This window comes from Exophiala dermatitidis (assembly GCF_000230625.1).
Source record: "Exophiala dermatitidis NIH/UT8656 unplaced genomic scaffold supercont1.3, whole genome shotgun sequence".
Classification (NCBI taxonomy): Eukaryota; Fungi; Ascomycota; class Eurotiomycetes; order Chaetothyriales; family Herpotrichiellaceae; genus Exophiala; species Exophiala dermatitidis.
Window position 1 is genome coordinate 524381 of NW_008751648.1, and position 26160 is coordinate 550540.

The 26160-nt window shown below is 55.5% G+C and overlaps 11 protein-coding genes across 11 annotated transcripts; 4 read left to right on the forward strand and 7 right to left on the reverse strand.

Moving 5' to 3' along the window:
• Window positions 1–589: 589 nt before the first annotated feature.
• On the reverse strand, window positions 590–2211 carry HMPREF1120_03191 (cytochrome P450 oxidoreductase; the record flags this gene model as incomplete). Its single annotated transcript, XM_009157248.1, has 2 exons — window positions 590–1462; window positions 1564–2211. 2 exons carry the CDS (start codon window positions 2209–2211, stop codon window positions 590–592), a joined length of 1521 nt encoding a protein of 506 aa, XP_009155496.1.
• Window positions 2212–2819: 608 nt separating this feature from the next.
• HMPREF1120_03192 (uncharacterized protein) lies at window positions 2820–6637 on the reverse strand. Its single transcript, XM_009157249.1, has 5 exons — window positions 4470–6637; window positions 4309–4418; window positions 3935–4253; window positions 3492–3885; window positions 2820–3439 (listed from the first exon to the last, which is right to left on the reverse strand). Exons 1-5 carry the CDS (start codon window positions 4846–4848, stop codon window positions 3043–3045), a joined length of 1599 nt encoding a protein of 532 aa, XP_009155497.1. The 5' UTR covers window positions 4849–6637; the 3' UTR covers window positions 2820–3042.
• On the forward strand, window positions 6119–8753 carry HMPREF1120_03193 (uncharacterized protein; the record flags this gene model as incomplete). The annotated part of the gene is made up of 6 exons (XM_009157250.1): window positions 6119–6205; window positions 6263–6567; window positions 6616–6971; window positions 7023–7642; window positions 7689–7850; window positions 7908–8753. 6 exons carry the CDS (start codon window positions 6119–6121, stop codon window positions 8751–8753), a joined length of 2376 nt encoding a protein of 791 aa, XP_009155498.1.
• Window positions 8754–9328: 575 nt separating this feature from the next.
• Window positions 9329–11124, forward strand: HMPREF1120_03194 (uncharacterized protein; the record flags this gene model as incomplete). The annotated part of the gene is made up of 6 exons (XM_009157251.1): window positions 9329–9349; window positions 9406–9526; window positions 9581–9811; window positions 9862–10130; window positions 10187–10447; window positions 10507–11124. The coding sequence occupies 6 exons, from the start codon at window positions 9329–9331 to the stop codon at window positions 11122–11124; spliced, it is 1521 nt and encodes a 506-aa protein (XP_009155499.1).
• HMPREF1120_03195 (phosphoserine aminotransferase) lies at window positions 10052–13108 on the reverse strand. The gene is made up of 2 exons (XM_009157252.1): window positions 12161–13108; window positions 10052–12044 (listed from the first exon to the last, which is right to left on the reverse strand). Exons 1-2 carry the CDS (start codon window positions 12263–12265, stop codon window positions 11163–11165), a joined length of 987 nt encoding a protein of 328 aa, XP_009155500.1. The 5' UTR covers window positions 12266–13108; the 3' UTR covers window positions 10052–11162.
• Window positions 13109–13876: 768 nt separating this feature from the next.
• On the reverse strand, window positions 13877–16738 carry HMPREF1120_03196 (uncharacterized protein). The gene is made up of 9 exons (XM_009157253.1): window positions 16064–16738; window positions 15887–16014; window positions 15756–15828; window positions 15561–15698; window positions 15424–15502; window positions 15124–15363; window positions 14671–15059; window positions 14371–14588; window positions 13877–14293 (listed from the first exon to the last, which is right to left on the reverse strand). The coding sequence occupies exons 1-9, from the start codon at window positions 16172–16174 to the stop codon at window positions 14098–14100; spliced, it is 1572 nt and encodes a 523-aa protein (XP_009155501.1). The 5' UTR covers window positions 16175–16738; the 3' UTR covers window positions 13877–14097.
• A 65-nt stretch (window positions 16739–16803) lies between these two features.
• Window positions 16804–17549, reverse strand: HMPREF1120_03197 (uncharacterized protein). Its single transcript, XM_009157254.1, has 3 exons — window positions 17339–17549; window positions 17179–17289; window positions 16804–17108 (listed from the first exon to the last, which is right to left on the reverse strand). The coding sequence occupies exons 1-3, from the start codon at window positions 17415–17417 to the stop codon at window positions 16957–16959; spliced, it is 342 nt and encodes a 113-aa protein (XP_009155502.1). The 5' UTR covers window positions 17418–17549; the 3' UTR covers window positions 16804–16956.
• A 532-nt stretch (window positions 17550–18081) lies between these two features.
• On the reverse strand, window positions 18082–19559 carry HMPREF1120_03198 (salicylate hydroxylase; the record flags this gene model as incomplete). The annotated part of the gene is made up of 3 exons (XM_009157255.1): window positions 18082–18723; window positions 18775–19258; window positions 19318–19559. 3 exons carry the CDS (start codon window positions 19557–19559, stop codon window positions 18082–18084), a joined length of 1368 nt encoding a protein of 455 aa, XP_009155503.1.
• Window positions 19560–20110: 551 nt separating this feature from the next.
• HMPREF1120_03199 (flavin containing amine oxidase) lies at window positions 20111–21766 on the forward strand (the record flags this gene model as incomplete). Its single annotated transcript, XM_009157256.1, has 4 exons — window positions 20111–20291; window positions 20352–20599; window positions 20656–21477; window positions 21530–21766. The coding sequence occupies 4 exons, from the start codon at window positions 20111–20113 to the stop codon at window positions 21764–21766; spliced, it is 1488 nt and encodes a 495-aa protein (XP_009155504.1).
• A 483-nt stretch (window positions 21767–22249) lies between these two features.
• On the forward strand, window positions 22250–23620 carry HMPREF1120_03200 (MFS transporter, MCP family, solute carrier family 16 (monocarboxylic acid transporters), member 10; the record flags this gene model as incomplete). Its single annotated transcript, XM_009157257.1, has 1 exon — window positions 22250–23620. One exon carries the CDS (start codon window positions 22250–22252, stop codon window positions 23618–23620), a length of 1371 nt encoding a protein of 456 aa, XP_009155505.1.
• A 188-nt stretch (window positions 23621–23808) lies between these two features.
• HMPREF1120_03201 (aldehyde dehydrogenase (NAD+)) lies at window positions 23809–25487 on the reverse strand (the record flags this gene model as incomplete). Its single annotated transcript, XM_009157258.1, has 4 exons — window positions 23809–24099; window positions 24168–24870; window positions 24933–25380; window positions 25442–25487. The coding sequence occupies 4 exons, from the start codon at window positions 25485–25487 to the stop codon at window positions 23809–23811; spliced, it is 1488 nt and encodes a 495-aa protein (XP_009155506.1).
• Window positions 25488–26160: the final 673 nt, after the last annotated feature.

Consider the following 26160-nt stretch of genomic DNA (forward strand, 5'->3'; position numbering starts at 1 on the left):
CCCCCCCATTCCGAAGCCCTTTATCTATCATGCGGTGGACAGACAGGAGGAGCCTCGTCGATTTTCGTCGTGCCTCCCGTCGCCGGGGTCCGTGACGGTATGGGCTGCCTGCCACCTTGCGGTTGCGGTTGCGGTGGAGTGAGAGGCCGTCAGGTGTGGTGGTGGTAAGAAATTGTGAGCCAGCGTTTTTTGCCAATTCCGCACCCGCATAAATAGCTGATTGGCCCGCCGGGTTAGGCTCCTTGGCCCGGCCTAGCACCGGTTATTCCGAAGGCGCCAATTGGTCCGGGGCCCGGCCCAGCGAGGTCCTAAACATCTCAATTCCGGCAGCAATAGAGAGATATGGTCGGACAGGTGCTGTGCTCTACCGGTGCCACTCTGACTCACTCACCACCACACAGTAGTAGTCCCCGGAGTGGCTGTTGTCGTGTTCCTTATTTCTATACGCACTGTCTTTTCAGACGTTCTTGCCCAGGTCTCATCAAAACATGAAATGGGTCGAATTCTATTAGGAATGGCCCCGAATGACCCAGGTGGTCTCGGTGGTGGTGTAAATACATGGATGACACGCAATTCCAATATATTCGACTTATCCAGACCTGCTTCTTCCAGACCCTGCGGCCGTCTCCGCTCTCCGCGTCAGGGTGACGAGAAGGCCCTCTTGCGGGGTGAACCAGCGATTCTTGAACTTGTAATCCTTGCCCCCGTCGACCAGTTCCAGATCGTACCTCAGCAGCAGGGTCGGCATCAACTTGGTGATCTCCAGCATGCTGATGTGCCGGCCGCTGCAGGTGTGTGCGCCGTGGCCGAAGGCGAAGAACGACCGATTCATCTGCCGGAGGTGGTCTTCGCTCGACTCGGCCGGCAGCCACCGCTCCGGGCGGAAGGTGTCCGGGTTCGGGAAGACGTCGGGGTCGTAATGCAGGACGTAGGGGTTCATGCCGACCTCGGTGCCCGCGGGCACGTAGTGGCCCGAGATGGTCGCGCCGCCCGGGGGGGTGGTGCGGCCCAGGATCAGCCCGACGGACGGATGCATCCGCATCGACTCCTTGATGCACGCGGTCAGGTAGGGCAGGGCGTTGGCGTCGGCGAAGGGGACGGGCAGGGTTAGTTTGGTCCGCACTTCTTCGCACAGCTGCTTGTAGACGCGCTCGTGCTTCAGCACGTAGTAGATCAGGCTCCGGATCGCCGTGCCCGTCGTGTCGCTGCCCGCGGCCAGGTTGCCCCAGGCGTGCGTCAGCATCTCATGGTCCGTGATGGACTTGGGGTTGGATTTTTGGTTCAGCAGCAACCGCTCCAGGAACGTCATGGGCCCGTCTTCCGCCGTGCGCTGCCGGCCCTTTTCGATCTCCGACGACGACAGCGCGATCATCTCGGCCTGCGACGAGTCTTCGCCCACCCACCACTGTGCGATGCGCGGGTTTTTCAGCAGGTAGGGGTGGATCCAGGGGATTTGTCCAAACTAGAGGCCCCCGGGAAGTCAGCCTGGCCGGATGGGGGGAATGCGGGAAGGGAAGCCAAAAGGGGAGGCGGGGGATGGGGAGAAAGGAGTCAAACTCTTACTATGGCCATGTAGTCGGTGAAAATGTCCAAGGTCTTGTAGAATCGCAAGGTGTCGCCTTTGTCGAGATAGTTGAAGTTCCGGCCAAAGGTGATGGAGGTGATCGCATCCATGGCGTAGTTCTTCGCTACGTCGCCCATGTTGCACACTTGGCCTGCCTCGGCGTATCGGTCGAGGATAGACAGGAGATGGGTGGTGACCTCGTCCACGTACGGTTCCATCTGCAGCAGCGCGTTCAGCGAATACGCGTTGGCCGCGTTGCGCTTCATCCTCGTGTGCACGGTTTTGTCCTTGAGGATGAAGGGGTCGGGCATCAGCTCGCCCTTCTCGTCAAACACCTCGGACAGGCTGTAAAAGCCCGACTTGACGAACTTGGTCGTGATGCCGTACAGTTGGTTGATCTCGGTCGTGTCCGAAACGGAGAGGATGTTGGGGGCCACCCTCACGACCTTGCCGTACTTGCGGTGCAGCTCGATGTCGTACTTGTGGCTGTGGGTGCGATATATCGCCCACATGCGCGGGATGGTCGAAAGGGACCGCAGCCAGGGCCCGGGAATCCGCCACAGTCCCTTCTGGTAGCGGTTCGAGAGAAGATACAGCACAGTCAGGGCAAGCCCCAGCAGGGGCAGATAGGTGATTGAGACGGGCATGTTGGAGGCGACAAACGCTCACGCATGCTGCGTGTGTGTGTCGTGAGATTCGGGAGGAATATTAGTATTGGGAGGATCGAACACACCACATATGACCGCTGCAGGTGCCTCGCTCCAGCACCTCCCCCAGACGCCGCCCGACTATCTAGCATCTCCGAGTCTGTGTTGAAGTCGAATGACATCCCGCGCCTCACTCCTTGTCGGCAGAGATAACACGCCCACCCTTTGTGGAGGCCTGATCGGGACCAGGGACCAGGGTCAGCATCGGTCTCAGTCTTGACCAGGCCCACGTTGCCCCCCGGCCGCCATTGATCCTTGCACGGACATCCAACCCTGGACGAGCCGAGATGCTGCGGGTCAGCATGTTTTTCCTGGCGCCTTCAACCAGTGGTGAATTAATCCGGGCTTTCGAAAGCCTCCTACGCCCACCACTACTACCACGGCCATCACGCCCTCCCCCAATCGACCCAGAACAGACGATCTGGTATCTCTCTCCTCTGGCGACGTCCTACGTACCACTACGCGACCACAGTCCCAGACGGATTGATCCTAAAAACACGTGGATATCAACCACCCACCGCCACCGCGCAGGAAGTCCCGTCGTTTCCCGCATTGAATTATCGCGGACATCACACATGCTACAATTTACATGATGCCGACGAGCTGAGGATAGGTGCCACGTGAGGGGGCCAGCGAGCTCAAAAACAACGCCTCTTGGGGCACGCCTATATTCGATTAAGCGGTTGCGATATACACGTATTCCTGTCCATCACTAAACGAGACACCGAAGATTCATTTACGGGGCGGCCTCCAAGGCCCCTGGACTCCCTCTCAATCCAAGCCCTTCGACTTGGGCTTCCCATGACCCTCGTTCTGGAGCACCGCCAGAGCCACTTCCGTCTCCTCGTAGTCCACTTCATCTGCACTGGCGCGGTACAACTTCTTGCCGTAGAGAAACCAGGTCACACCGGCAAGCACAAAGCCAAAGCCAAGCACCAGGCATGAATAATTCATGGTCGCCGCAGTCGTGGGCATAGTGGTGGGGAAGCACAAGAATGTGATCAAGTATGTTGACCACGCCAAAGCGCCGTAATTGATCGGTTTGCTCCATTTGCCCAGCGTAAACGGTCCAGGCTTGAGGCCGCTCGGTTCAAGACCCCAGATGACGTGGATCAAAATGGGCATGCAATACGAGACTATGAGGACCGCCGTCGTGCCCGAAGACAGCCTGCAACATGTCAGTCATCCAGCCGCGGGGCCTGGCGCGACTCGTCACTTACCCGTAGAAAGCCGTGCTATTTCCAATGTAGACGCACGCCAGCGCGCAGACGCACAGCCAGGTGAAGATCAATGCATTGACAGGCACGTGTTGTCGCTCGTCCACCCGAGCCATGAATTTGGGCATTCCCCCTTCCCGGGCAAAGGACCAGATGATCCGACTGATGGCGGTGATCACACTCGGCCCAGCGACCACGCTGCTCAGAAGAAGAAAAAAGATGGTCATCCCGAGAGTGCTTCCAAGCTCGCCACCGGAGACGTTATACATCAGCTGCACTAACGGGCAGATGAGCCCCACTGGTCCATTGAGGACGCCGTCGAGGTCCGTGATGCAGAACATCAAGGCTATCACCCAGGGGAAGGTCAGGACGCCGGTGACGAGGACACACCCATACACTGCCAAAGATGTTAGTGACGGCGCGCTAACTCGGCTCGCGTTCCTTACTGGCCCGGGGTAGGTCTCGAGCGGCATGCTTCATCTCTTCTGCCATGTGCGACGACGAATCCCAGTTGACGAAGCCGATAGCGCTGCTGAGCAAGCCAATCGACCATGCCACACCATCGCTTTTCCAGCCGCTCAGGTTCGTAAAGTCGGCGAAGACAAAATCGGCCGTGTTCTTAGGATGGACTTTGACCAGAAGGTATACGATCGTAGCGATATAACCCGAAATATGAAGGGCGATGCCAAAGTACTGCAGCTTTGCCAGCCACTTGATACCAAAAATGCCGACACTCGCAAAGACGGTCGCGAGACCGATGAGGATCTGGGCGCTGTCAGGTCCGAACGGGAAAAGCTGCGCCCCCTCGTAATGCTCTTACCAAGCTGGTATGCCAACGTTCGTAGACATAATCTGGTTTGAACAGGATAACGTACGCCTGGATTTGCATGGCGTTTGCAAAGATTCCTGAGGTGCCAGAGAGAATCCAGCCTGACGCCAACGTGAGTTATAGATGTCATCAGGGTCGGGCCAAGAACGTACCCCATATTGTGATCCATCCAGCAGTCCATGAGAATATCCTCCTGAACCGTGGTGGCGACATCTCCGTCACGTAGTCGTACTGTCCGCCGGAAGTGGGGATAATGCTGGCGTACTCGCTGATGGACAATGCGATCAGAAGCGTGCCGACCGCGGAGGCGAGGAATCCCCAAACCATACTGGAGCTTCCACCGGCAGTCAGAGCCTGCGCCATGGTCGAGCTTAGGGCCTCCCAAGTCACACTGGTGCAGAAGGACATGAATAGTAAAGACCAGCCGTTGAAGTAACGTTTCATCTGTTGCTTTTTGCCGAACATGGCAAGCTGGAGTGCATCATCGTTGGAATAGATCCCGCCAAGTTGCACGCTTTCGTCGTCGGCCATGGTTGCGGTGACGAGACAGGAACCCGGGGGTGTGATCACGAGTCAGGTATTTAAGGTTGCAACTGAGGACCACGGCTGCAACTGAGGTGTTGAGTTGACCTCTGCTCAGGTTGCCAGAGAGGTTGGCCGCAGAGGATCTCAGCATTTTTGTAATCCATCCTGCTCGACACGCTGGTCGTTATGCACACAGTACAGTATCTATGCGTTCATAACAAGAAGATAGGCTAGCTGGGAGTCGGCCAATGGGCACTGCCGAGTTCGAGGTTCGTCAGGATATGGGTCCCAAACCTGCGTTATCAATGGCCGGAATAATTGCCTAGAGGCTGCGGCAATCAGAGGTTGTGCGTGGCGTCTGGGAGGTCTTGCGAGGAAGGACGCTGAAGGCAGAATGGACGGTAGGGGCTGTCGTAGACATCCGAGCAGGTTGAGTCAAGGTAGTGGTCGATGTGAGCGGAATATCTGGTAGCGCCAGGCTTATCAAGCCCTGACCATGAGAACTGCCGGTCATGGAGGGAGGCAGCGAGAACGGCCAGCTTGTGGTCGAGTTGCGAAGGCTGGGACAGGTCCGCGGAATGGTGCGAACCCGGAGTTGTGGCGGCTGAGCGCCCTCTTCATATGCGCTGAAGGGAATCCGCCTGCGTCCACCGAGAAGACCCGGTCCGTGCGGGTTTTGGGGGGGGGGGGTTTCACGATGGCAGAGAAAATACTTTGAAGTCTCAAAAATGGGCGATTGTGGCAGCGGATGGCCCCAGAAAGCCGTGATTCTCAACTCCGAGTGTCTTTCCTCCGCCCTACTTAGGCTAGCTGCGCCAGAGGGGTCGAGTCGGTCGACGGGCGGGACACTGACCCCGACGCCTTGGGCGCCACCTACTGTAAACCGGGGCGACTCCAGGCTTCAAGTTGCTTAGGGCAGAGAGAACGCCGAAGATTAGGTTGCGATTCCTTGCCCACGCCCGCCCAGACCAGGCCTCATTTTGTCCACTGTCGCCGCACATGCCCTGCGAATGCTGTGACTTTCTCGCACCCAATTTGCGCTTTACATCAAAGCTCTTTGACCGAAATTCTCGTGCTCCAGGGAGCGATCATTACGTTGTCAACTCGATGGGTTCTTGTAGTTACCACAATGCCCTAGCGCAGCAACACTGTAGGTCTGGTTTGACGTGACAGATGGAACCAATTGCGAAGCGGTCATCTCGATGTACCTTGCCAAAGCTGGTCAACCATAAAGGAGAACTGGCAAAAATACCACATATTCGAAGAACATGTCAAGATGCCGACCGCAAACCCAAAAGCCGCGGCCGATGTGTCTGGACGACGGAAGGCCACCATGGCCTGTGAGTGTTGTCGGAAACGAAGAGTGAAGATTCCCACCACAAACCCCCATTGAGGCATGCTTGTATTGACCGGTACCAAGGCCAGATGTAGTGGTTCGCAACCATGCGACTACTGCAAGGCGCATCAGCTGGACTGCGTATTCGACACCCAGCGCCAAAGACGAGGTCCACGACCGAGGGCGAAATCAACGAGGTCGACCGCGTTGCTGTTCCCAGCGCTTCCACCTGAACAATCGCCTATACGGGATGAGCTGAGCGAAATAGCGGCATCCGAAGCTTCATCTTCCCCGGTCATGACACCGCCGTCGCCAAACATCCCTCCATTACACCAATGGCGGCAGAGCATTGAAATCTGCATCGGTGCAGAGCCGAGTGTGACCTCCGAGTGAGTTTGGCGCTGCTCTAGACGTCTTCCTACTGAATCTGTGACCAGGCAGTCGGAAGCCAGAATGGAGACGATTTGCCATCTCATAGAGTTGTTCTGGACACATGTTGATGTGCAACAGACGTCTTGTTTGTGCAGGGAGGACTTCTTTAACAAACTCGAGTCCAAGAACTGTCCAGACTATTTGTGCTTTGCTATGTTAGCGGTCAGCGCAAAATATCTAAATCACAAAGCCGCCAAAGCGTTGTTGGGACCCGGTCAAGAAACAGGCTTCGCTTACAAAGCTCGCACACGCCTCATGGCTATTGATGATGACGACCTGCTGAGTCGTGGGCAAGCTCTCTGCGTTCTCGCCCTTTATGAAATGCATCGCGGCAATGGGGTCCAGGCATGGGCTGATTTGAGTGCGCCATTCGGTTTTCCAGATAGCTCGACTCTGTACTGACGCCCGGCAGGCCTCGCTGAAAGTCTGATCCAGCTTTTACAAAGCCAACAACAGTCCTGCCCTGAAACGTGCCGATCAAAGCATATGGTTGGTGATTTCCTGCGGATCACCAAAATGTATCATCTGTTGGGAAACCACGGCCTCAGCTCACATGCCCTCATATGCGGAGTGGACAACAGAGACCCTGATCGAACCCAGCTCTTCCAACTGCTGCAGTTGGCGGTCCGAGTTCAGGAGTTTGAAAGGAGTTCTTCGGTGGAGGCATTGCCGTACCATTGGCACTCAGAATCGGAGTTCCGGAGACTTCAAAGCGCACTGGACCAATATCTGTTGCAACAGCCGGGTGAGTTCTGTGCGACTCGAGAAATCCTTCGAGGATGGCTGGCGCAAGGCTCCCTTGAACCCGTCCACTGCACCCTGGTATGGCACTACTGTACGATCCTCTTGAATAGAATCTTTCTACCCATCCGGAGACGAAGGCCGCATGCGGACGACGGATCGCCCGATGTCATCCACTATCCAGCGGCCCCTAAGCATTTCTTGGTCGAGAGGAAAAATGTATGCGAGGCCGCTGCTTCGACGATATCAACAATATGCAACGAGGTGATGAGGGTTGGCTACTTCTTTCCAGTAAGTGTGCCAATCATCATTCGGTTCTCAGCCTTACGCAAATCAGACACCATTGATAGGATATGCTTGCTACCAGAGCTCTCTTGTGCTCCTTGATCGGCTGCACGCCGGCACAACCCAGGAATGGAACGACGCCATGGAGCATTTGCAAATCAATTTCGCCATACTCGGAGCAATGAAGAAATACTATTTGCCGACCGAGTCGTGGGTGAGCTCGGACTCAAGGGATCATTGTTTCTGGCGCACATCTTGACCTTCTCTCCAGATTAATACACTTCTGAATACCCAACAGTCAAGAGCCGCTCCACCTGAGCTGGACGGTGCTCATCTCTTCAGAGACTATTTCAGCCGTTTTGAAGGTTTGATGGAACCTGCTTTGGTTCCGCTCTCCGTGATCAAACCTGCGACCGAATTTCGTAGCGAGGCTTCATCCCCAGGCCACGCTGACGAGACCGTTGCCACCAGCGCTGCCGAGCCAGCCTGTGACCGTCTCCAGCAACCGGCGTGGCTTGACGAGTACCAGAACCGTCTCGGAGAGCAAATGGCTGCCTACTATGACACCAACGCGGACAGTTTACATTCTTTAGCCGCTTCAGAACGGTCTCATATTATTCAACACTCCAGTCCAGATTCGCTGGTGTCGCACCCACCCCCTGGCGTAGCATCCAACTCTCCTGCCGGAGGCCACCTGTTGAAGGGGGATGGCAGTGTGGGCATGCGTCCGGCAGAACGGAACGGTGAGTCCGACGCAGACCGCCCGCCACTGGGGAAGGATGTTTTCCAGACGACAGGGTTGGCGAATGGCCACTCGGCCTCAAACCTGCCCTTGGCAAGGTTCAACATGGCGCCGAATGAAGGGCTTCCACTACCGGTCCCAGATATGGCCGGTGTTGACAACAACCTGCAGTCTCTCCCAAGCATGGACGAGGGGCCGCAAAGCACAGGATGGATACAACCCCATGTGCCCTCATTTTCCAACCAGGCTGACATCGAGAGTATTCTTTTCGATCACCTCGAAAGCGGCCAAACATGGATGGACACTCACATGGCAGGACAGAGGCCGACGTGGATGGATCAATGGGTAGAGGAACTGCATCTAGACGTCGCATAATGCAGGCCTAGTGTTGGGAAGAAGGGCCAAAAGCGGCGGGCGCAGGTGAACCTCCCCACCCAGATCAGGGTGCGGAATAGATTGCGTACTTACACTGCAGTCGAGCCCGGCCAGTACTTTGTTCGGGGGCGATGGGGGGCGGTGGGGGGCGATGTTAGGGGCCGTGGTAGCGGCGTAGGGGCTGTGCGGGTGGAGATTACCCCGCGCTCCTCCTAAGAGACCCTACAGTATTAGCTGGCTAGAAAGTGCCAGCGGTAGCTTGATTTCCGGTGGATCCCGGCGTCCCTTGCTCGTTCTTTAGGTCTGGACTGCCGGGCAGCCAGAGGAGCACGAGGGGAGCCCAGCCTTATCTTTGGGCGAGATAGACCACCTGCGCCAGGGCATTATTAGCCATCCTCCCACTTTCGCAGCTGCTACCTTACTTATCGTCGTCGTGTTCTGCAGGGTTGAGTCTCTAGGTATTACCCTTGTGGTTCCTTTGCATGCTGCCATCTTCCGCTCCTCATCGAGAATCCGACGGTTTCGGTTGACGAACAGGTTGGCTGCTCTGCTTGGTCCACCTTATCTCTGCCGCAATGGCGATGTCTGCCACGATGGTTCGTCTCCCGGCGGAGTGCAGTATTTTTGGGACCACCGCTGAAGCAGTCACTAGACATCGCAACTCGAGTCAGCCTTGACGCCCATGGCCTGGCTTCCTCTTCAACCTGACCACTTCGACGGCGCCTGTCGGACATGTCGCAAGTGTCGGTCTGACTGCGACGGTCGGCTGCCGCGTAAGTCGGAGGTCCCGCGATTACCTTGTCCAGCGTTGACTGATCGCTGCCTAGATTGCAATACCTGCTCCTCTGCTGGGCTCAAATGTGCAGGCTACGGCGTTCAAATCCAGTGGCCCACGTCGCTGGCAGAAAAACGGACTCGAAAAGCTCCGAAAAGAGCAAAGTCGAAGCCCAACCTCACGTCGATGCCGCCGTCGGTAGGCCAGACTTCTGTGGCAGCGGTTGCCTTCTCCTCGCTAGGATTGCCAGAATCCGAGAATTTCCTGATGGAGCACTACTTGAGTTCGTCTCCTAGCTGTGGTTTCGGGACGCTTGCTCACCAGCCTTTCCAGAAAATCTTTCGCGGATAGCCATTGCGATCGATTACGCCGAAAACGGGTATCGTTCGTTGACGCAATCCAGTATCAATGATCCCTGCACCTTGAACTCGATTCTCGCCGTCGCAGCTTCACACTACAGCAAATGGCAGAGAAGGGAGGACCGTGAGTCCCGCCACTATCTCCGGAAAGCATTCGCCTCATTGCAGTCACGACTGAAGTATTCGAAACTGGTCTACGAAGAAAACACCGTAGTCGCAATGCTCTCTTTATTGTCGTACGAGGTATGATGCCTTCTCACCCAGCGCCTCCTAACCTATCATTTCTGACGCGCCTGCAGATCTTTAACGGCACCAAGGGATGGGCAGCGCATTATCAGGGTATTCGAGGCTGGCTTAGTGCAAGAGGAAACTCGTCGGACTTGAATCCCTTCATCAAAACCTGGTTCGCCATGATCGAGACCCAAAAGGCCCTGAATATTGGGGGATGTACTACCCCGGAAGTGCAAAGCTGGATTGACTCTTCCGCGACCTGGACGGACGGTGCGAACGCCAGCATTGATCCATTCTTTGGCTGCTCAGTCCGTTTACCCCGATTGATGGTACGTCGCTTGTGTAGGCAACTCCGCCAGCTTTGCACCTTCAACTGACTGATCTATAGGCCGCTGCTGCCAAGTTATGTGACCTGTCCAAGGAATGTGCCGAGGCCGAATCGGGTTCCAAGGAGGTAGTCGAATCAATGGCCATTGATCTGCAGCAGCAGGTCAAGGAGAGCGCCATTGATATGGGTTCAGAACCGTCGCTGGCTGTTTCGTGTCATGATAAGAGCATTGCTCTCAGTGCAATCGAGGACATCAATCACCGTGAGTATTTCAGACGTATAGTCGCGGCGGCAGAGACGTTCCGACACGCGATGCACATCTACATTTATCGCATCACGCATCCCCCGGAGGAGCCTGCCTCGGCGGAGATCCGCGAATCCATGGATCAGATGTTCGAGCTGCTAGCCACCGTGCCCGATGCGCTGGGACCTGGATCCAATCTCGGTTGGTGTTTGACCGTGTTAGGGGCAGAATTGGACATTCCCGATCAGCGCGAGTACATCCGGTCACGATTGAAGGGCATCAAACTTCTGGGCATGAATAACCCGTCTTCGGCCGAGAAGGTTCTGGAACAAGTCTGGACGGGTCGCGATTTGTATCATCAAGGATTTTACAGCGGGTTACCGCGGTGGCAGGACATTATGCAGAACATGGGAGAAGGACAGATTCTAGTGTGAATAAAGATATGAACTTGTGAACCTTTCTCCCCATGCCTTCAGCTCTTGGCCCAGTATCTCTGTAGAAAAGATTCGATGGACACGGGCCTCTCTACCTCGTCACCGAGCAAGGAGACCAAGTCCACGCCATCTTGGGCTTTGGCAATATCGTAGGCCCCGCAGGCGATGGCGGCCGCCAGGTCGCACACAAGCGCGTTGAGCTGCGCGGGGCCGCCCTCGAAGAGGTCGCCCACGGCCCGGTTACCGGTGAGCGGTTCTGCCGTGTGCGCCTTCAACGCGTCCAACGAGTCGTACCGGATGTCCAGGGGCTCGCCCTTGATCGTCTGGGCCAGCTGGACCAGCTCTCCCACGGTCGGCTGCGATCCGATGATGAGGGACACTCGGGGCCAGCGTGGCAGATCCAACGCGGCCGCGACGTACCTCGCGGCGTCCTTGGTGTAGGTCATGGCCATGACGGCCGAGCCGTCGCCGGGGATGGCGGCCTCGTTGTGGCCAAGATCCAGGACGGTGTAGATGGGCCGCATGTGCGTCTCGATCCGCGGCAGGGCGAAATAGTCCATGAACATGCCCGGGTAAAAGTACGTGTAGTTGAGGCGCGTCTTCTCCACGGCCCGGCGAGCGGCGGCGTGGAATCTCTTCTCCGGGTACGGCAGCACCGTGTCGTCCAGGTCGTAGTCGACGTTGTACTCGGATGGGGCAAACCGTTGCACGCACGAAGTCGCCGCGGCGGCTTCGATGAGACGTATCTGCGCGTCGGACACGGATGGGAAGTCGACGTTGAGCGCCGATACGACGGTGTGCACGTTCTTGGATTCCAGCAGGGATGTCATGGTCAGGATGTCCTGGTAGTCGGTCTGCAGGACGGGAATGTATTCTTCACCGCTGACCGGCGACCGGATAGGCTTGACATTGTCGGGGATCTGGTACGAGTCGAAAGTGTAAGAAAAGAGGAGGCTCGAAACAAACGGGGAAGGAATAGCTCGTCCACGGGATGGGGACCTGGGCGTCTTGACAGGACTTCCCGACAAATACCTACCTTTCGTGTGATCGAATATACTTCATGTTTGCCGGTCTCCAGTATTGCGTTCACGATCAGACGCCCAAAGTCGCCCAGGCCGCCTGGCACGGCCACCACGACCATCCCCGGGGAATAGCAGTGGTCAGAGATAGGCCTGATCGTTCTCGAGGACCGAATATGATTGAGTGTCGATCGGGAGAGGTCGACACAGCCTCGAGCGCAACGACTCAGGCGAGGCCGAAGAAGGAGGTGGACGACCCTGCGAGACGCATAAAAGAGATCAAGATGATGGCCTTGAAGAGACGAGCCTGGTCACGCCCCGGCTAAGACAGAGAGAGAGAGACAGAGAGAAACAGGTACCCAAATCTCCCGACTCCTGTAGTAGTGCTTTTGCGGTATCTGATTCTCACAATATGACTTATGGCATATCGCGGGAGCATGCGACAGTAACTCCTGATGGCGCACTGAGGCAACGTTTGCGGATAATTGTCCCTGCAGTACCTATCAAAGGGCTAGAGACACAATGTCCGTGAAACAACAGAATTAATCCCCGGACAAACTGGCCTGTGTTGAGTCGATGGTGGCGGCTGCTGGTGCAAACCAACGAGCGGCACCTGTCCAGGTGCTAGACGCGGATGTCCTGAGGGAAAATGGGAGGTCCGCCTGCGCTGGCTGTCGCCCTACGTGCCCAGACTTTCCACTCACCTCTGCTGGGTGACTCTGCCCTCGCGTCTGCCTACCTATCTCCCTGCCTACGGTACCATGCGTGCGCGACAATGGATGGCCCATGCAATCCGCCATGTCGAATAGTAGAGCGGCAAGCCCGATTCCCTCGAACCCCACCAAACGGCGATGTTCGCTTTCGAGGTCGGTCCAGGGAAATAATCCGGAGCCTTCTGATAGTGCGGCCGGCCAGAGGCCCGGAGATAAAAGACGGGGGAGCTTTTATGAGGTGCACGACGTTGCTGCCCAAACTCACGATATCCCTAGGGTAGACCAGCGCCGTATTAGTCCTACCGTATACCTTTACTTATATTACCTTATAGCGTTATATAGGACCAAGACGCTTCTTCCTCTCTTTTTTAAGTTTATCTACTATAATACTATTGTCTCGTAAGACTTATTGATCTATAGTAGGATAAGACTAATGCTAAATAGTACGAAATAAGCTATGATACTGTTAAACGACGAAGAAGAGGATAGAAGTAACAATAACGATAATAACGGGCTATCTATTATAATACCAAGAATATCTATCTGAGAATTACTAGGTATTATTTCTATATACGAATATATCTTGCGTATTTTTACGTACCAAGTGTGCTAAGTCGCGCTAAACGCGGAGTTTAGGTAACAATAGCTACGGGCCTGAGGGCGTATTTTGGGGACGGTTTACGTTCTAGTAGAGATGAGCTGGGCAATAATTCAATGATGCGAATGGGTTAGTAGTACCTACTATAGGGATCAATCACGATCGGGCGGCAATGACCGGTTTGACAGGCACAGCCCCACACACAGCCTCGCCCAACTTCTGTCACAGCCTCAGCCCGCCAGTCCTTCGGTTCCAGTCGTCTGTCTGCCTGCTGCCTCCTTGTGCATGGCCCACGACGATGCGAATCGCCTAATTTGCACACCTTACTCTTCTCACGTGGGAAACTCGGAGTCTCGACAGCCTCGGATGGACAAATAAGCTGGCATACAGAAGAGGAACAGAAAAGACAGAAACGAGAAAAAGGAGGCACAGTCTATAGTTGGTCATATCATCCACGGTACGATAATACAAGACAGCATTCGATCTTGTAGCTGGGATTGTGTGCTTAGATATTTGTTACATCCTTATCCCTCATCTTTGGGACCGCTATGTGGTGCCATAACACTACTTGTTCCGTCCAATCTATCGTATACCATTCCTCTGACATCCGGCCGGTGCTGGGTCTCTGTCTTGTGACCGCTCCTCACGCCATCTTCGGTTCGACCTTCAGTTTGGTGGACGTGTCGTCGGACTCGACGGCTATGTCAAGGGCCGCGTTGCTCACCACCCGCACTGCATCCAAAACAGTGGCTGGTCCGGCATAGCGACCCCGTGCGTAGGCGAAATAGAGCACCGTGGCGAAGATGACGATAGCACCAATGATGGCGACGGCGTAATTCCTGGAATCAAACAGTGCTGGATTAGTCGCGCGTTTCATCGCTGGCGATTTCTTATTCAGAATGGAGGGGACGCTCACATGGTAGATGCCGTCACCGGCTGATATGTGGGGAAGGACATGACGATGATCATGAAACAGCCAAAGGTCAAGGCCACTATGTCGCATACCACCCCGAATCGTCCCATTGACCACCGACCGGGGGAGAGGCTGGACTTTCTGCGCGCGTGGAAGAGGTGGAGGGCGATTGGAATCACGTACGACAGCTGGAAGGCCACAAGAACACCGGCCATGATTCCCTGCCAACGACAAGTTCCAATCCGTCAGCTTATTGCGCCAATCAAGTTGAGAGATGATGTGGTATGACGCAAGGGTCCTTACATAAAAAGCCGTGCTATTGAAGATATAAAGCATGATGATGATGAGCGACGGGGGCAGCGTGACCAGAATCGCCGGGATCGGCACGTCGTATTTGGGATGGATGCGTGAGAACAGCTGTGGGAGCCCGCCGTCTCTGGCAAGAGACCACATAGCTCTTGCAGTGGCGCCCCACAGATCCAAGCCCGCCGCAAATGCGATGTAGGTGCTGATGGCGTTCAAGATGATGGCCGCTGCCGGACTTCCGGTGCTTTTCAGTACGATCTGGGTAAAGGGACTGGTGAAGCCGATTTGGGAGTTGAACAGCACATCGATCGGGTCACCGATACAGAACAATACCGTGATCACGAACGGAATGGTCATGAGACTGTTGATCACAGCCTGCAAGTACACTGGAACAGTAAGTCCTTGATCATCGAGGAGGCGGCAACCCGCACAAATACGCATTGTACTTACTGGCACGTGGAACGGCCACGTCGGCGTTGGTGATTTCTTCGCTGTAGTGGGCAGCTGTGTCCAAGGAAAAGAAGGCGTACAAGGCAGGCAACAGGCTGACACACCAAGCAACGCCATCCTGTTCCCAGCCTGAGTTGTTCTCAAAGTTGGTGAAGACATATTTGGCGTCGTGCTTGTTGTCCGTGCACACGGCCAATGTGATGATGACCACGAAGTAGCCCACGACATGGATGTATAGAACTAGGAGAGGAAAATTAGCACGGTAGCCCTTGAGAAAGCGGAGCAGGGCCTTTTTCTTACTGGACTCGTTCATCCAGTGCATGGCTCTGACATAGAAAATATTGACCACCACCCACATCACGATGACGAGGACATTAATCTGCTGCTGAGTTAGGGACAATGTGCTGAAATAAGCGGGTAAGAGCTTTGGAGCATACGAGAAAGGCGTGCCATCGCTTCATGTCGTATGAACGTGTAATGGCCACATAAGACTGCGTCTGCACGGCAACCCCCATGGAGCAAGACACTGCTCCCAGCCAGAGACCCGCGATACTGAGCCAAGCTACATACCAGCTCTTTGAAAAGGGAGTTAGCGACCTGATGGTGAATCTTCCAGAATCGTGTCAACTCACAATGAAGGCCTTGTATTTCTTGGGGGCCAGCTCGGCTGCCCAAACGTATTGCCCACCGGCAGAAGGCCACATACTACCATATCATCAGCTTCTCCACGTCGAAAAGGGTCATATCGGTTGACCAAGCTTACCTCACCAGCTCGGCTAGGGCGCACGCCATGAAGGTGATGCCGATGGACACAAAGATCCAACCCCAAAACAACCCGACGGAGCCTCCTGCCACGATGCCTTGTGCCATGGATGCGACCCAACCTTCCCACTGATATTGCTCAGCTGCGGCAAGAGAATTGGTAAAGGGCTGGACTTACTGCTCCACTGCAGCACAATGCAATACCAAGTGCTGTCCAGAAATTGAACTTCTTCTTCATTGTCTGTTCAGGTGGTGCCTGAATAGGCACGGATATATCGGTATCCGCCATTGTGCCTAGGACTGCTCGAGTTCCTCCTGTCCCGACTTGAGGAAGATAGCAAAGAAATAGATATACATGAGGGATGCGGGACGGCACTGTCGAGTATTTGAGGGGACAATCTGGGACTGAAGAGCTTGTCGTCTACACCGTATGCGGCTGAACAGTCTATCAATGTCGTAGATAGGGCATAATAGGCCCTTGAAGAGACAAAAATCCTACTGGCTGCCGTGCGTGGCTTCGAATTGACCAAGCGAGGCCTTGTGTCGACCGATAAGTCCCAGCATCTGCGGTGGAGAATGGCAAGGCGGGCAGAGGGGAAGGCCGGTGCTTTGGACCATTGTGGCAAGCAGTGTCTCGAATCAAACTCAAAAGACACACCCGGATGGGCCAATCGAAGCGACGTATGATATGGAGGATGGATGGCTCGCCTCTCGCGTATTCTCGTCTGGACGGACGTTCAGGCGTTGAGAGGGCCTATCCTCGGAGGTAGGAAGATCCCTCTTTTGCCTCTCGCGTGGGTCTGGGCAAAGGTAGTGGACGACTGCAACCATCCGCTGGACATGACAAGCGGCAATTTGGAGGAGTTGAAGAAGCGGCGAAAGGGAGGAAGATGTGGGACCCAATCGAAGGCGGAAAAACTCGACCAATCGTCTGTAGGTTCGACGTAGACGAACCTCCAGGCATCTCTGTTTGGCTTGATCATCTAAACCAGGTATCTATCTACACGACGGCACCAGGGATCCTGTTTGCCGTTTCATTGCCTTCCTGCTCTTCCCTGTCATCCGCGCCGTTCACAACTTTGAATGTGCCCTGTTGGAGGTTTTGTATGCTAGTGCAAACTTGGGGGTGGAGAAGGTGACGGTGCTGCCCTCGGAGATGAAGAACACATCGCCTGCGGTCAGGTGCACCTTCTGGCCTGTTTCGTCCTCGATGGACAGCTCTCCTGGCGTAATGTCAGTGGTACGTTCCTGGCCTACAAGCAAGAGCAAGAGTTTGGGCCGTTGTTGGTATACCTTTGACCAGAACCCCAGATTCGTCGTAGGGATATTTCGGGGGTGTCGATGGGTCAGGGCCTTCGAGCAGGAAGTAAGAGCCCGTCAAGCGCTTGTTACCGAGAACATCGCCTGGTCACTCTGTTAGGAACGTCAGGCTGAAGGGCGAGGGCATCCCCACCAAAGAAGACGTTGGGTCCAGCCTCTGGGAGGTTTGGGACTTTGTATTGGGCGATTTTGGAAGCGTGTTGGACAGGCATCTTGACGGGACTCTCTCGCGGGACGTGCGTCTCTCTCACAGGTCGAGATGTTATTTCTCGAACATGAAAGCCATGTTATTATATTGTATCTACGGTGATCCTTCATGGGCAGCGTCCCCGCCAGCCGGGCGCAATGCCCTGCGAATCGCGCAACTCACGATCAGGCCGTGAAACCCGGGTTGCCCGAGTACTGGCTAGTCCCGTCCATCATTTCCCGGAGACTTGTCGCCATGGTGGGTACATCGTGGCCGGAATTAGTGATGAGAAGTTATTCCGGCCCCTGCTGGCTGCTGCCATCCCTGTCGCGGTGCGGTTTGATATCCCGGCACATGGACCGTTGTGACGCCTTTGCGTACTAGCGCTTTGGCAGTTAGCTAGGTAGGCTTATCTGTACCTGGGTAGGTATCCATGGGAGCACTCTCTGAGACCTGGAGATAACCTACTACGCACTCTCTAAACCAATACTCTTACTTCTCTGCTCCTACCAACACAGTATCCCACTCAGCGGGTGATAGACGGGCCTAGGGGCCCCCGAGCCGGGGATCTGGTAGGCACCATACATACTGTCACAGGTCGCCTTTCAAGGCAATCGGTGGGCATCTACAACGGGTAGGTACACAAAATAATAATTAACCTTGCATTCACAACTCCCCGACACCGACCATCACAACCTGGCCTGCAACGGCTTGGGTTTGTCTGCTACCCGGCTTGTAATGTCGAAATTGCCTCCCGCAGGAAGGGCCAGCTCCTCAATCGTGCCTTGACGATTGTTCCTCACATCCCGGGCCAGGTGCTCGAAATGTTGCTCGGCGTTCTCTTCCGCGTCATGCTCAATCACCCACGTCCATCGCGGCAGGTTCACCACTTCGGGGTGCTCCCTGATAAACTCCCCCTCCCAGTCGACGTTGTGGTACCCGTCCCTCATCGTAATACTGCTCATATGGATGACGTGGGACCTGTTGAACCGGATGCGCTCAAAGACCTTCAGCGCCAATGGCACGTCGCCCTTGGCACGATGAAGGCAGATGGCCAGGGCCACGCCGTCTTCCAGCGCCTGCGAGCCACCTTGGGCGGAGGTCGGCAGGTGGCAATGAGCGGCGTCCCCGATCACCACAATTCTGGCCGACTTGCTCAGCCAGGTTTGCAAAGGATCTCGCCAAACCAACTTGTAATCGACGAGTTGTTTGGGTGGCGTTGCTTTGACCACCTCCTCCAGCTTCCGCTCGAAGCCCCCTTCCTTGATGCATCGCAGAACATCCTGAATTCGCCCGGGGAACGACCACGATTCTCCAATGTCTGCATCGTCCTGTGCACCTCGTTAGACACCCTCCCTAGCCAGGGAGCAGATAGCACCAACCTTATGGGTCAACACCCAGCCCAAATCTCTGCCTTTATTCCAGGTGTAGATGATCATGTGTAGGTCCTTGGCCACCCACATCTTGGTGACGTCGCGATTCGGATCGCAGAACTCTCTCAGATAGGGATTGTTCCGGTGTTCCTCGCCGAGAGTGTAGTATGCTCGGTAGATGGCGTAGCCACTGTTGACCTTGGTGTCCGGCAGGCCAAGGACTTGTTGCCGAGCGATGCTCCGAGGCCCATCGGCCGCAATGACGACGTCGCCAAAATACTTGAGGCCCTTCCTGGTGAGGACTCCAGGTTTGTCGCCGTCGATGTATTGGACCACCCCGTCGCCGAATCGGAGTTCCACCCCTATCCGTTTGGCGTAATTGACGACGACCTCGTGCATCTGGCCACGATGCCCGGCATACTGTCTCCAATAATGTTCGGGCTTCAGAAGCCACGGTTCATCCCAGACTAGGGTTCCGTCTGCTTTGTAGTATCTGGGTTCGCCATGATCAGCCATCGCTTTGGTGGTTGGTTCTCGGGGAATTCAACTCACTGGAACCGGTCGCCCTGATTGATGCAGATCTGCATCAGCTCGCGGCCGACTCGACCATTGTCCCATTTCTCGATAATTCTGCCTCCATTGGGGAAAAAGTCGATGATATCTCCATAAGCAGCTGACGTCGGATAGGTCTCCAGGACGACCGGACGCATGCCCCGGAGCCGTGTCTCGATAGCGGTGCAGAGCCCCCCAAAGCCGCCACCAACAATGATCACTCGAAGACCGATGCTCGACATGGTGGAAGATGAGGCGCCCGTGTCTTGCAGGGTGGTGTAGCGATGCCTGGTTGCTCTGTGCCTTTAAGAGCAAAGGCCTCGACCCGGCCACGCTGCGCAGATAGCCGCTATAGCCAGAGCGACCCGTTGATAAGGTCGATCCATCATGGGGCCCGCCGGCCTGAGGCCGGATTAACCTGTGATTGGTGCTGTCGGTCCCCACGTGGTTACTAATAGCATGTTTGTCCCCAGCGTTCGTATTCCTGTCAAGCATGCTAGCTTGCGAATGACTTCCATGGTTGGAATAACTGAGGGCCAGAGCCGTGGAATGACCCTATGGCGAGTTCCGGATGTACCAGGTCGTCGTAGGATCCAGTCTCGCCCATGTATTTCCCAGATCCGCTTCCGGAGCGGATTGGAGCCTTGCCACCCAGGCCCATCATATCGTTTTGCACGCGCGCGCCTCTATATATGTCGAAGAAGCGAATCTGAATATCCGCTGAATTTTCTGTTCAGATCACTATCAGTCCCCGACCGCCCGACAGAGTGCATTGTTGCCCGCTCGAAACAACATGACTTCCCGAGACGGATTCGTGTGGACTCCCAGCGCCGGAGGAAAAGAAGGGATTCCCTCCATCAGCGTCATTGAACCTCAGCAGCACGTCGCTGCAGACACCAAAGAGGTCCTGGACGCCATCGTGATCGGTGCTGGGTATTCTGGGCTTGTGGCGGCACGAGATCTGACGACACAAGGTACGCATCGAAGCCTGGGGCTTTTTTCATTCTCGTGCCGGGTCTGACCTGATTCGACAGGATTTCGGACTCTGCTTCTCGAGGGTCGTGACCGCATTGGTGGCCGGACCTGGCACAGTACGATTGATGGATTCAACTACGAGATGGGCGGCACCTGGGTCCACTGGCAAATGCCTCACATTTATCGCGAGATGTCGTTATACAACATGCAGGACGAATGGATCGTGACCCAAATCGGCGGTGGCCCTTTGGACTTCTGTACATTGACCACGCCACATGACAAGCGCAATCTGACCCATGACCAAGAGGTAGGCTCTCTCCATCATCATCGCCGCTGCTGTTCATCGTACTGACGAGGTTCCAGGCGGATATGTTCGGCAGAGTCTGGGGCGAGTTCTGCAATCTGGACGGCGCATACATGAAAGAGGGTATGCCCTACCCCTTCGACTCGATGCGAAACAAGGAGCAGATGAGCAGGTACGACAAGCTTTCGTGCAGAGACCGCCTGGAGCAGATCCGATCCAAGTTCTCCACCGAGGAGATCGGCATGTTGGAAGCCATCTTGCTGCAAATGGGTGGTGGGCCGCTGGAATCCATGGGCGTCTTGGACGGTCTGCGGTGGTGGGCTCTTGGCAACCATCTTCCCACCGGGTTGAACGACATTGCTCTCAGCACTCGACTGCGCAGTGGACAGAGCGCCCTGGCCCGGAACATTTTCGACCATGCAGTGTCGACCCGAAGACTCTCGTATGCATTTTCCAGTCCGGTGGCCAAGATTGAGGACGGCACGTCTTTCTGCACGGTGACGACGCGGTCGGGCAAGACCTACAAGGCACACAAAGTCATCTGCACCATCCCCTTGAACGTCCTGCGCGACATCGAGTTTTCTCCCGCCCTGCCGACGAAGATGGCCGAGGCAATCTCGATCGGACAGACGAACAAGTGCAACAAGGTCCATTTCGACGTGGCAGGCCCGGAGTTGGTGTCTTGGAACTCATTTGCCTCTCCTGGGAAGGGTCTGATCTGTGCTCTCGCAGACAACCTGACTCCCACAAATGACACTCACCTGGTTGCTTTTGGCCCGTCAGCGGATACCGCGGTCGGACTCACGCTCAAGGACAACGTCTCCGGTATCAAAGAGGCACTTGACCACCTGCTTCCGGAGAAGAAAGAGGTCAAACGCATTGTAAGCTTGTTTCCTCCCTAAATCCCGTTGCCAGCTAATCACAAAACTTCAGGTCTACCACGATTGGTACAACGACGAGTTCTCCAAAGGCACATGGGCTTATCTTCCTCCGGAGTGGGTAAGCAAATATAATGATATTATGCAGACTCCTCATGGCAATGTCATCCTCGCAAGCGGAGACTGGGGTGAAGGCTGGCGTGGCTGGATCGATGGAGCCGCTCAGCAGGGAATGAAGGCTGCCAAATTGGTCGCCGACACGTATGGTTCTCGAATGAAGAGTCGGATATGAGGATCGTAGCAAGGATCACCGAGGACAGAAAAGAACATAAGTTCCTGCTCCACACACTCTAGCATTCCGTCGTCGTGCAATCTAAGCAGTCGTCAAGGATCTGTAGAGGCAAGAGCCGTGAGTAATGACAACGGGTCCGGGGACTGGAACACCAACCGTGTAGACTATGTGTGCTCTTTGACACGAGAAAAGGGATGATACGGGACCACTCTATAAGACGAGAACGCAGCAGGATTAAAAGTCGACCACGATGGTATTTATCCGCTCTCCACCTTAGACTTCTGGTTGCATCGTCTGTCGCCTCCCACGGCACCGGCCTTTGACAGCAACGGGACCTACTCGAGCCCTGCCCGACTTGCCGCAAAGAGCTCGTCAAGTTGGTTCCTTCTCCCCACCGTCGCTACTGCAGAGACCTCCCACACACATGGCACGCAGGATACTGTGTCGACCTTCTCATCCTCCGAGTTACGGGACTGAACAGCCATGACCGAGTCCTCAACCGCCCCCCATCGACCGGTCAAGACCTCCAAGGACGTACCTCCAGCGGCCCGGGCTGAGGGCCATGAAGAATCAAAAGAGCCTCCGACCACACAGGATGCCGCGGAAGATATCCCACCAACATGGTCTGTCGACGCCTATGGCCAGACCTATCCCGACGGTGGTCGGCGTGCGTGGTGGACTCTGTTCGGCTGCTTCTGCACATTCTTCGCCTCGCTGGCTCTCATGAATTCGCTGGGCTCGTATCAAGCTTGGCTTGCATCTCACCAACTCAGCCACGAGTCACCTGATAGAATTGGCTGGATCTTCGGCTTCTACAACTTCATTGCCTTCTTCGCCGGCGTGCAGTTCGGGCCATGGTTCGACGTTTATGGGCCACGCCCTTTGAGTTTGGTGGGCAGTGTCGCCCTCCTGGCCAGCTATTGCCTCATGGGCCTGTGTGTCAAGTTCTGGCACTTCTTCCTGTGCATCGGAATCCTCGGCGGATTGGCCACAAGTCTGCTCTTCACGTCTGCGATCTGCACGGTGCAACATTGGTTTTATGCTCGAAGGGCCCTTGCCACCGGAATGGCTGTCAGTGGCGGGAGTCTCGGAGGGATCTTGTTTCCTTTGATCCTCGAAGCCCTTTTCCCTCAGATCGGATTCGCCTGGACGACTCGAGCGAAAGCCTTGATGCTCCTTCCCTTCGTGGCAGCAGGCTGCCTCCTCATGGAAGCGCGATTTTCCGCGGCGGTCACCCGTCGCATTGTGTTCCCCGACCTCAACGTGCTTCTGAATTGGCGTGTCGGGCTGATGACTGCGGCCATCTTCTTCATGGAGTGGGGGCTCTTTGTCCCACTGGGTTATATCTCTTCCTACGCGCTCAAAGAGGGCATCGAGTCTCGGTTGGCGTACAACATGCTCACGTTCCTCAACGTCGGATCTCTTCTGGGCAGATGGGTGCCGGGGTACCTGGGCGACAAAGTCGGTCGGTTCAACACGCAAATTATGGCGGTGTCGCTCTGCATCATCTCAATATTGGCCATGTGGTTGCTGGCCGGGCATCGCACTGGCTTTCTCATTGCCACCGCTGTCCTGTTCGGGTTTGGTAGCGGAAGCAACATCAGCCTGACGCCCGTTTGCCTGGCCCAGCTCTGCCCGGTGGAGAGATTTGGCACCTTCTACGCCGCCGCATATACTGTCTCCAGCTTCGGGGCGTTGACCGGCATCCCCGTCGCCGGCGCCTTGATCAGTGCCGCCAGGGGGGAATATTGGGGTCTCATCACCTTTGCGGGTGTCACGTATGCGGTGAGTTTGGTCTTGTTCATCACCGTCAGGGTATTGGAGGTAGGCTTGGATCCGCGAAAGAAATTTTAGCCGCCCGCCGGCACCCGGCAAGGCCAGGATTTATCTGATCTAGAAGTGTTGGAGAGCCACAAATGCTGGGACCTGCTGTAGATATGGAGTTTGACGTCCGATACAAAGTCACTTTTGTAGCTTCCCAGCAGATCCTCGACGATACATCCAATCCCCCCAAGAAAGCACCACCAACTTTTCCCATCGCCTCACAGCTTCGCAGGCGGCAACAGCACATGTTTCACGGTCTTGACCGTGGTCCACTCGTCTAAAGCCTCTCGTCCAAGATCACGGCCGAAGCCACTCTGTTTGACGCCTCCAAAGGGGGTGTTTGCATTGATCAAGCCCCAAGAATTCACCGTCACCGTCCCTACTTCCAAGGCATCTGAAACACGACGTGCGCGCGCGATGTCCTTGGTGAAAATGGCCGCGTTGAGTCCATATTCCGAGTCGTTCGCTTTGGCAATGACCTCGGTTTCGGCAGAAAATCGCGCAATCGTCTGCAGGAAGATCAGTGGGATTTTCCCGGGGCCTTTGGTGGCATCGAGAAGGACGGGGATGGACTTACCGCAACGGGCCCAAAGATTTCTTCCTTGACGATGGTCATGTCTTCCCGCACCTCGGTGAAGACCGTATTCTGGACAAATATCCCATCTCCAAGGGCATCGCCGCCGAACAGAACGTTGGCGCCCTCCTCTTTGCCCTTTTGGATATATCGCATGATCTTTTCATGTTGTGGCCTGGAAATGACCGGGCCTTTGGTGGTTTTCTCGCTCAAGGGATCCCCGTGCGCGGTGGGACCGGCGGAAGCGCGAGCCTTGAACGAGCTCACAAATTGGTCGTAAATGGTGTCTTGGACGTAAATTCTCGAGCCCAGAGCGCAGACTTGGCCATTGTTGGCCGATGAGCCGAGCGCGGTCCAGAAAAGCGCGTTGTCCAGGTCCGCATCGTCAAAGACAATGGAGGGACTCTTGCCGCCGAGTTCCAGAGTCACCTTCTTCAAATTCGAAGCCGCTGCGGCGTTGAGGATGCTGCGACCCGTCGGGCCGCTCCCGGTAAAGGAGAGCTTCCTGATGAGCATGTGTTCGGCAATGGCTTTGCCGGCATCTTGGCCCAAGCCGCAGAGGATGTTGATGACCCCGGCAGGAAATCCCGCTTCCACGATCAGCTGGCCTAGTTTTTGAGCGTAAAGAGGAGCCAATTCGGGCGTTTTGATGATGAGGACGTTTCCGGCGGCTATTGCGGGAGCTAGCTTCCATATCGTGATCATTCTAGTGCCAAGACAGTCAGCATATTGTTGAGATATTTCCACTATCGAGGCGGCTGTGCTTACAACGGCGCGTTCCAGGGGACAATTGCGGCGCAAACACCGTAAGGCTCTCGTCGTGTATAGGCAAAGCCATTCGGGATCTCGAGGCTCTCCCCCGGACGATCTGTAAGCGTCGCAAAATAGCGCAACGTGTCGCTTGCTTGCGTGATGTGAAGCGCCTTGGATTCGCCGAACAGGATACCTGCGTCCACGGCTTCGATGGTGGCCAAGTCGTCGGCATCTCGCTCGATCAGGTCGGCCAGCTTGGACAGGAATTTGCTTCTGGACGATGGAGGTGTTGACCGCCACGCGGGAAGAGCCTTTAGACCACTTTGCACTGCCAGGTCGACATCTGCTGCGGTCGCGGAGGCGACTCTTGCGATTTGCCGTTCATTAACTGGGCTGAAGATTTCAATCGTTGCCCCGGTGCTGCTGGGGATAAATTCGTTGTTGATTAAAAGACCCGTAGGGACTGGGCTGGATCGTCAGTCGCACGATCGTTCTCATGAGGCGTCTATACTGCATAAACGCACCTTTGATCTGTTTGCCATTGCTGGTTGAGATACTTGTGTAGGCCATGAGGGCAACTGATGGATGGTGCCAGACCGCGACCGACCGTGGATCAGGGGCGTGTCAACATGGATGATGTTCAAGGGCAAGTAGATCAGAAGCGCTGTAAGCTATCTTCCGTGCTTGTCGTGATGCCGAAAAGGTCCCCACGGGGCCTTTCCCCAGCCTGTGTGTGGGGTCGATAGAGGCGCGTCGGAAGCCGCGCAGGGCATATTATTCCATCCGGAATAATTCCCCATTCCGCCTGGCCCGCCGGCTACCAGCGTGGGTACAGAACGTCGTCAGATCCATTCGGTCGATCGATGGAATGGATTAGCATATGGACACGATGATCATGAGTAAGGATGATGGTTTGTCCGCAATTCACGTGGGAATCCATCGTCAAAGTTGCCGGGTACCTGCAGTGTCGGACGGTTGTCGAGCATGGCCAGATTCTTCCATCTTCGCTGGCTGGCATCGGTCGAGCTGGATCCTCGTTGAGTACAGAGCCACGGAATTCATTCCGGACACTGATCTCTCTGCCAGACCTCTTCTGTACCTACGCATAAGCTTTCACCGGATTGACTGCCTGTGAGACTGCAAGCGATTGTTGAGCTGTGGCGATCCGAACTTGGGGAGGATGCGACGGAACGAGGCACTTTAAGTGCCAAGCATTATAAAGACATCGAGAGCCATCAGGACG

What these genes read in the sequence shown, in the direction of transcription:
- HMPREF1120_03192 (XM_009157249.1), bottom strand. Translation starts at nt 4,848, where the DNA reads ATGGCCGACGACGAAAGCGTGCAACTTGGCGGGATCTATTCCAACGAT. An exon ending in TGGATGGATCACAATATGGG is followed by an intron (nt 4,419 to 4,469) that starts GTACGTTCTTGG and finishes CGTTGGCGTCAG; the next exon opens with GCTGGATTCTCTCTGGCACC. An exon ending in AATAGCACGGCTTTCTACGG is followed by an intron (nt 3,440 to 3,491) that starts GTAAGTGACGAG and finishes GACATGTTGCAG; the next exon opens with GCTGTCTTCGGGCACGACGG.
- HMPREF1120_03195 (XM_009157252.1), bottom strand. Translation starts at nt 12,265, where the DNA reads ATGGTCGTGGTGGCCGTGCCAGGCGGCCTGGGCGACTTTGGGCGTCTG. An exon ending in TATATTCGATCACACGAAAG is followed by an intron (nt 12,045 to 12,160) that starts GTAGGTATTTGT and finishes GACTCGTACCAG; the next exon opens with ATCCCCGACAATGTCAAGCC.
- HMPREF1120_03196 (XM_009157253.1), bottom strand. Translation starts at nt 16,174, where the DNA reads ATGGCGGATACCGATATATCCGTGCCTATTCAGGCACCACCTGAACAG. An exon ending in GCCCTAGCCGAGCTGGTGAG is followed by an intron (nt 15,829 to 15,886) that starts GTAAGCTTGGTC and finishes ATGATATGGTAG; the next exon opens with TATGTGGCCTTCTGCCGGTG. An exon ending in AGCGATGGCACGCCTTTCTC is followed by an intron (nt 15,503 to 15,560) that starts GTATGCTCCAAA and finishes ACTCAGCAGCAG; the next exon opens with ATTAATGTCCTCGTCATCGT.
- HMPREF1120_03197 (XM_009157254.1), bottom strand. Translation starts at nt 17,417, where the DNA reads ATGCCTGTCCAACACGCTTCCAAAATCGCCCAATACAAAGTCCCAAAC. An exon ending in TGGACCCAACGTCTTCTTTG is followed by an intron (nt 17,290 to 17,338) that starts GTGGGGATGCCC and finishes CAGAGTGACCAG; the next exon opens with GCGATGTTCTCGGTAACAAG. An exon ending in ATCTGGGGTTCTGGTCAAAG is followed by an intron (nt 17,109 to 17,178) that starts GTATACCAACAA and finishes ACATTACGCCAG; the next exon opens with GAGAGCTGTCCATCGAGGAC.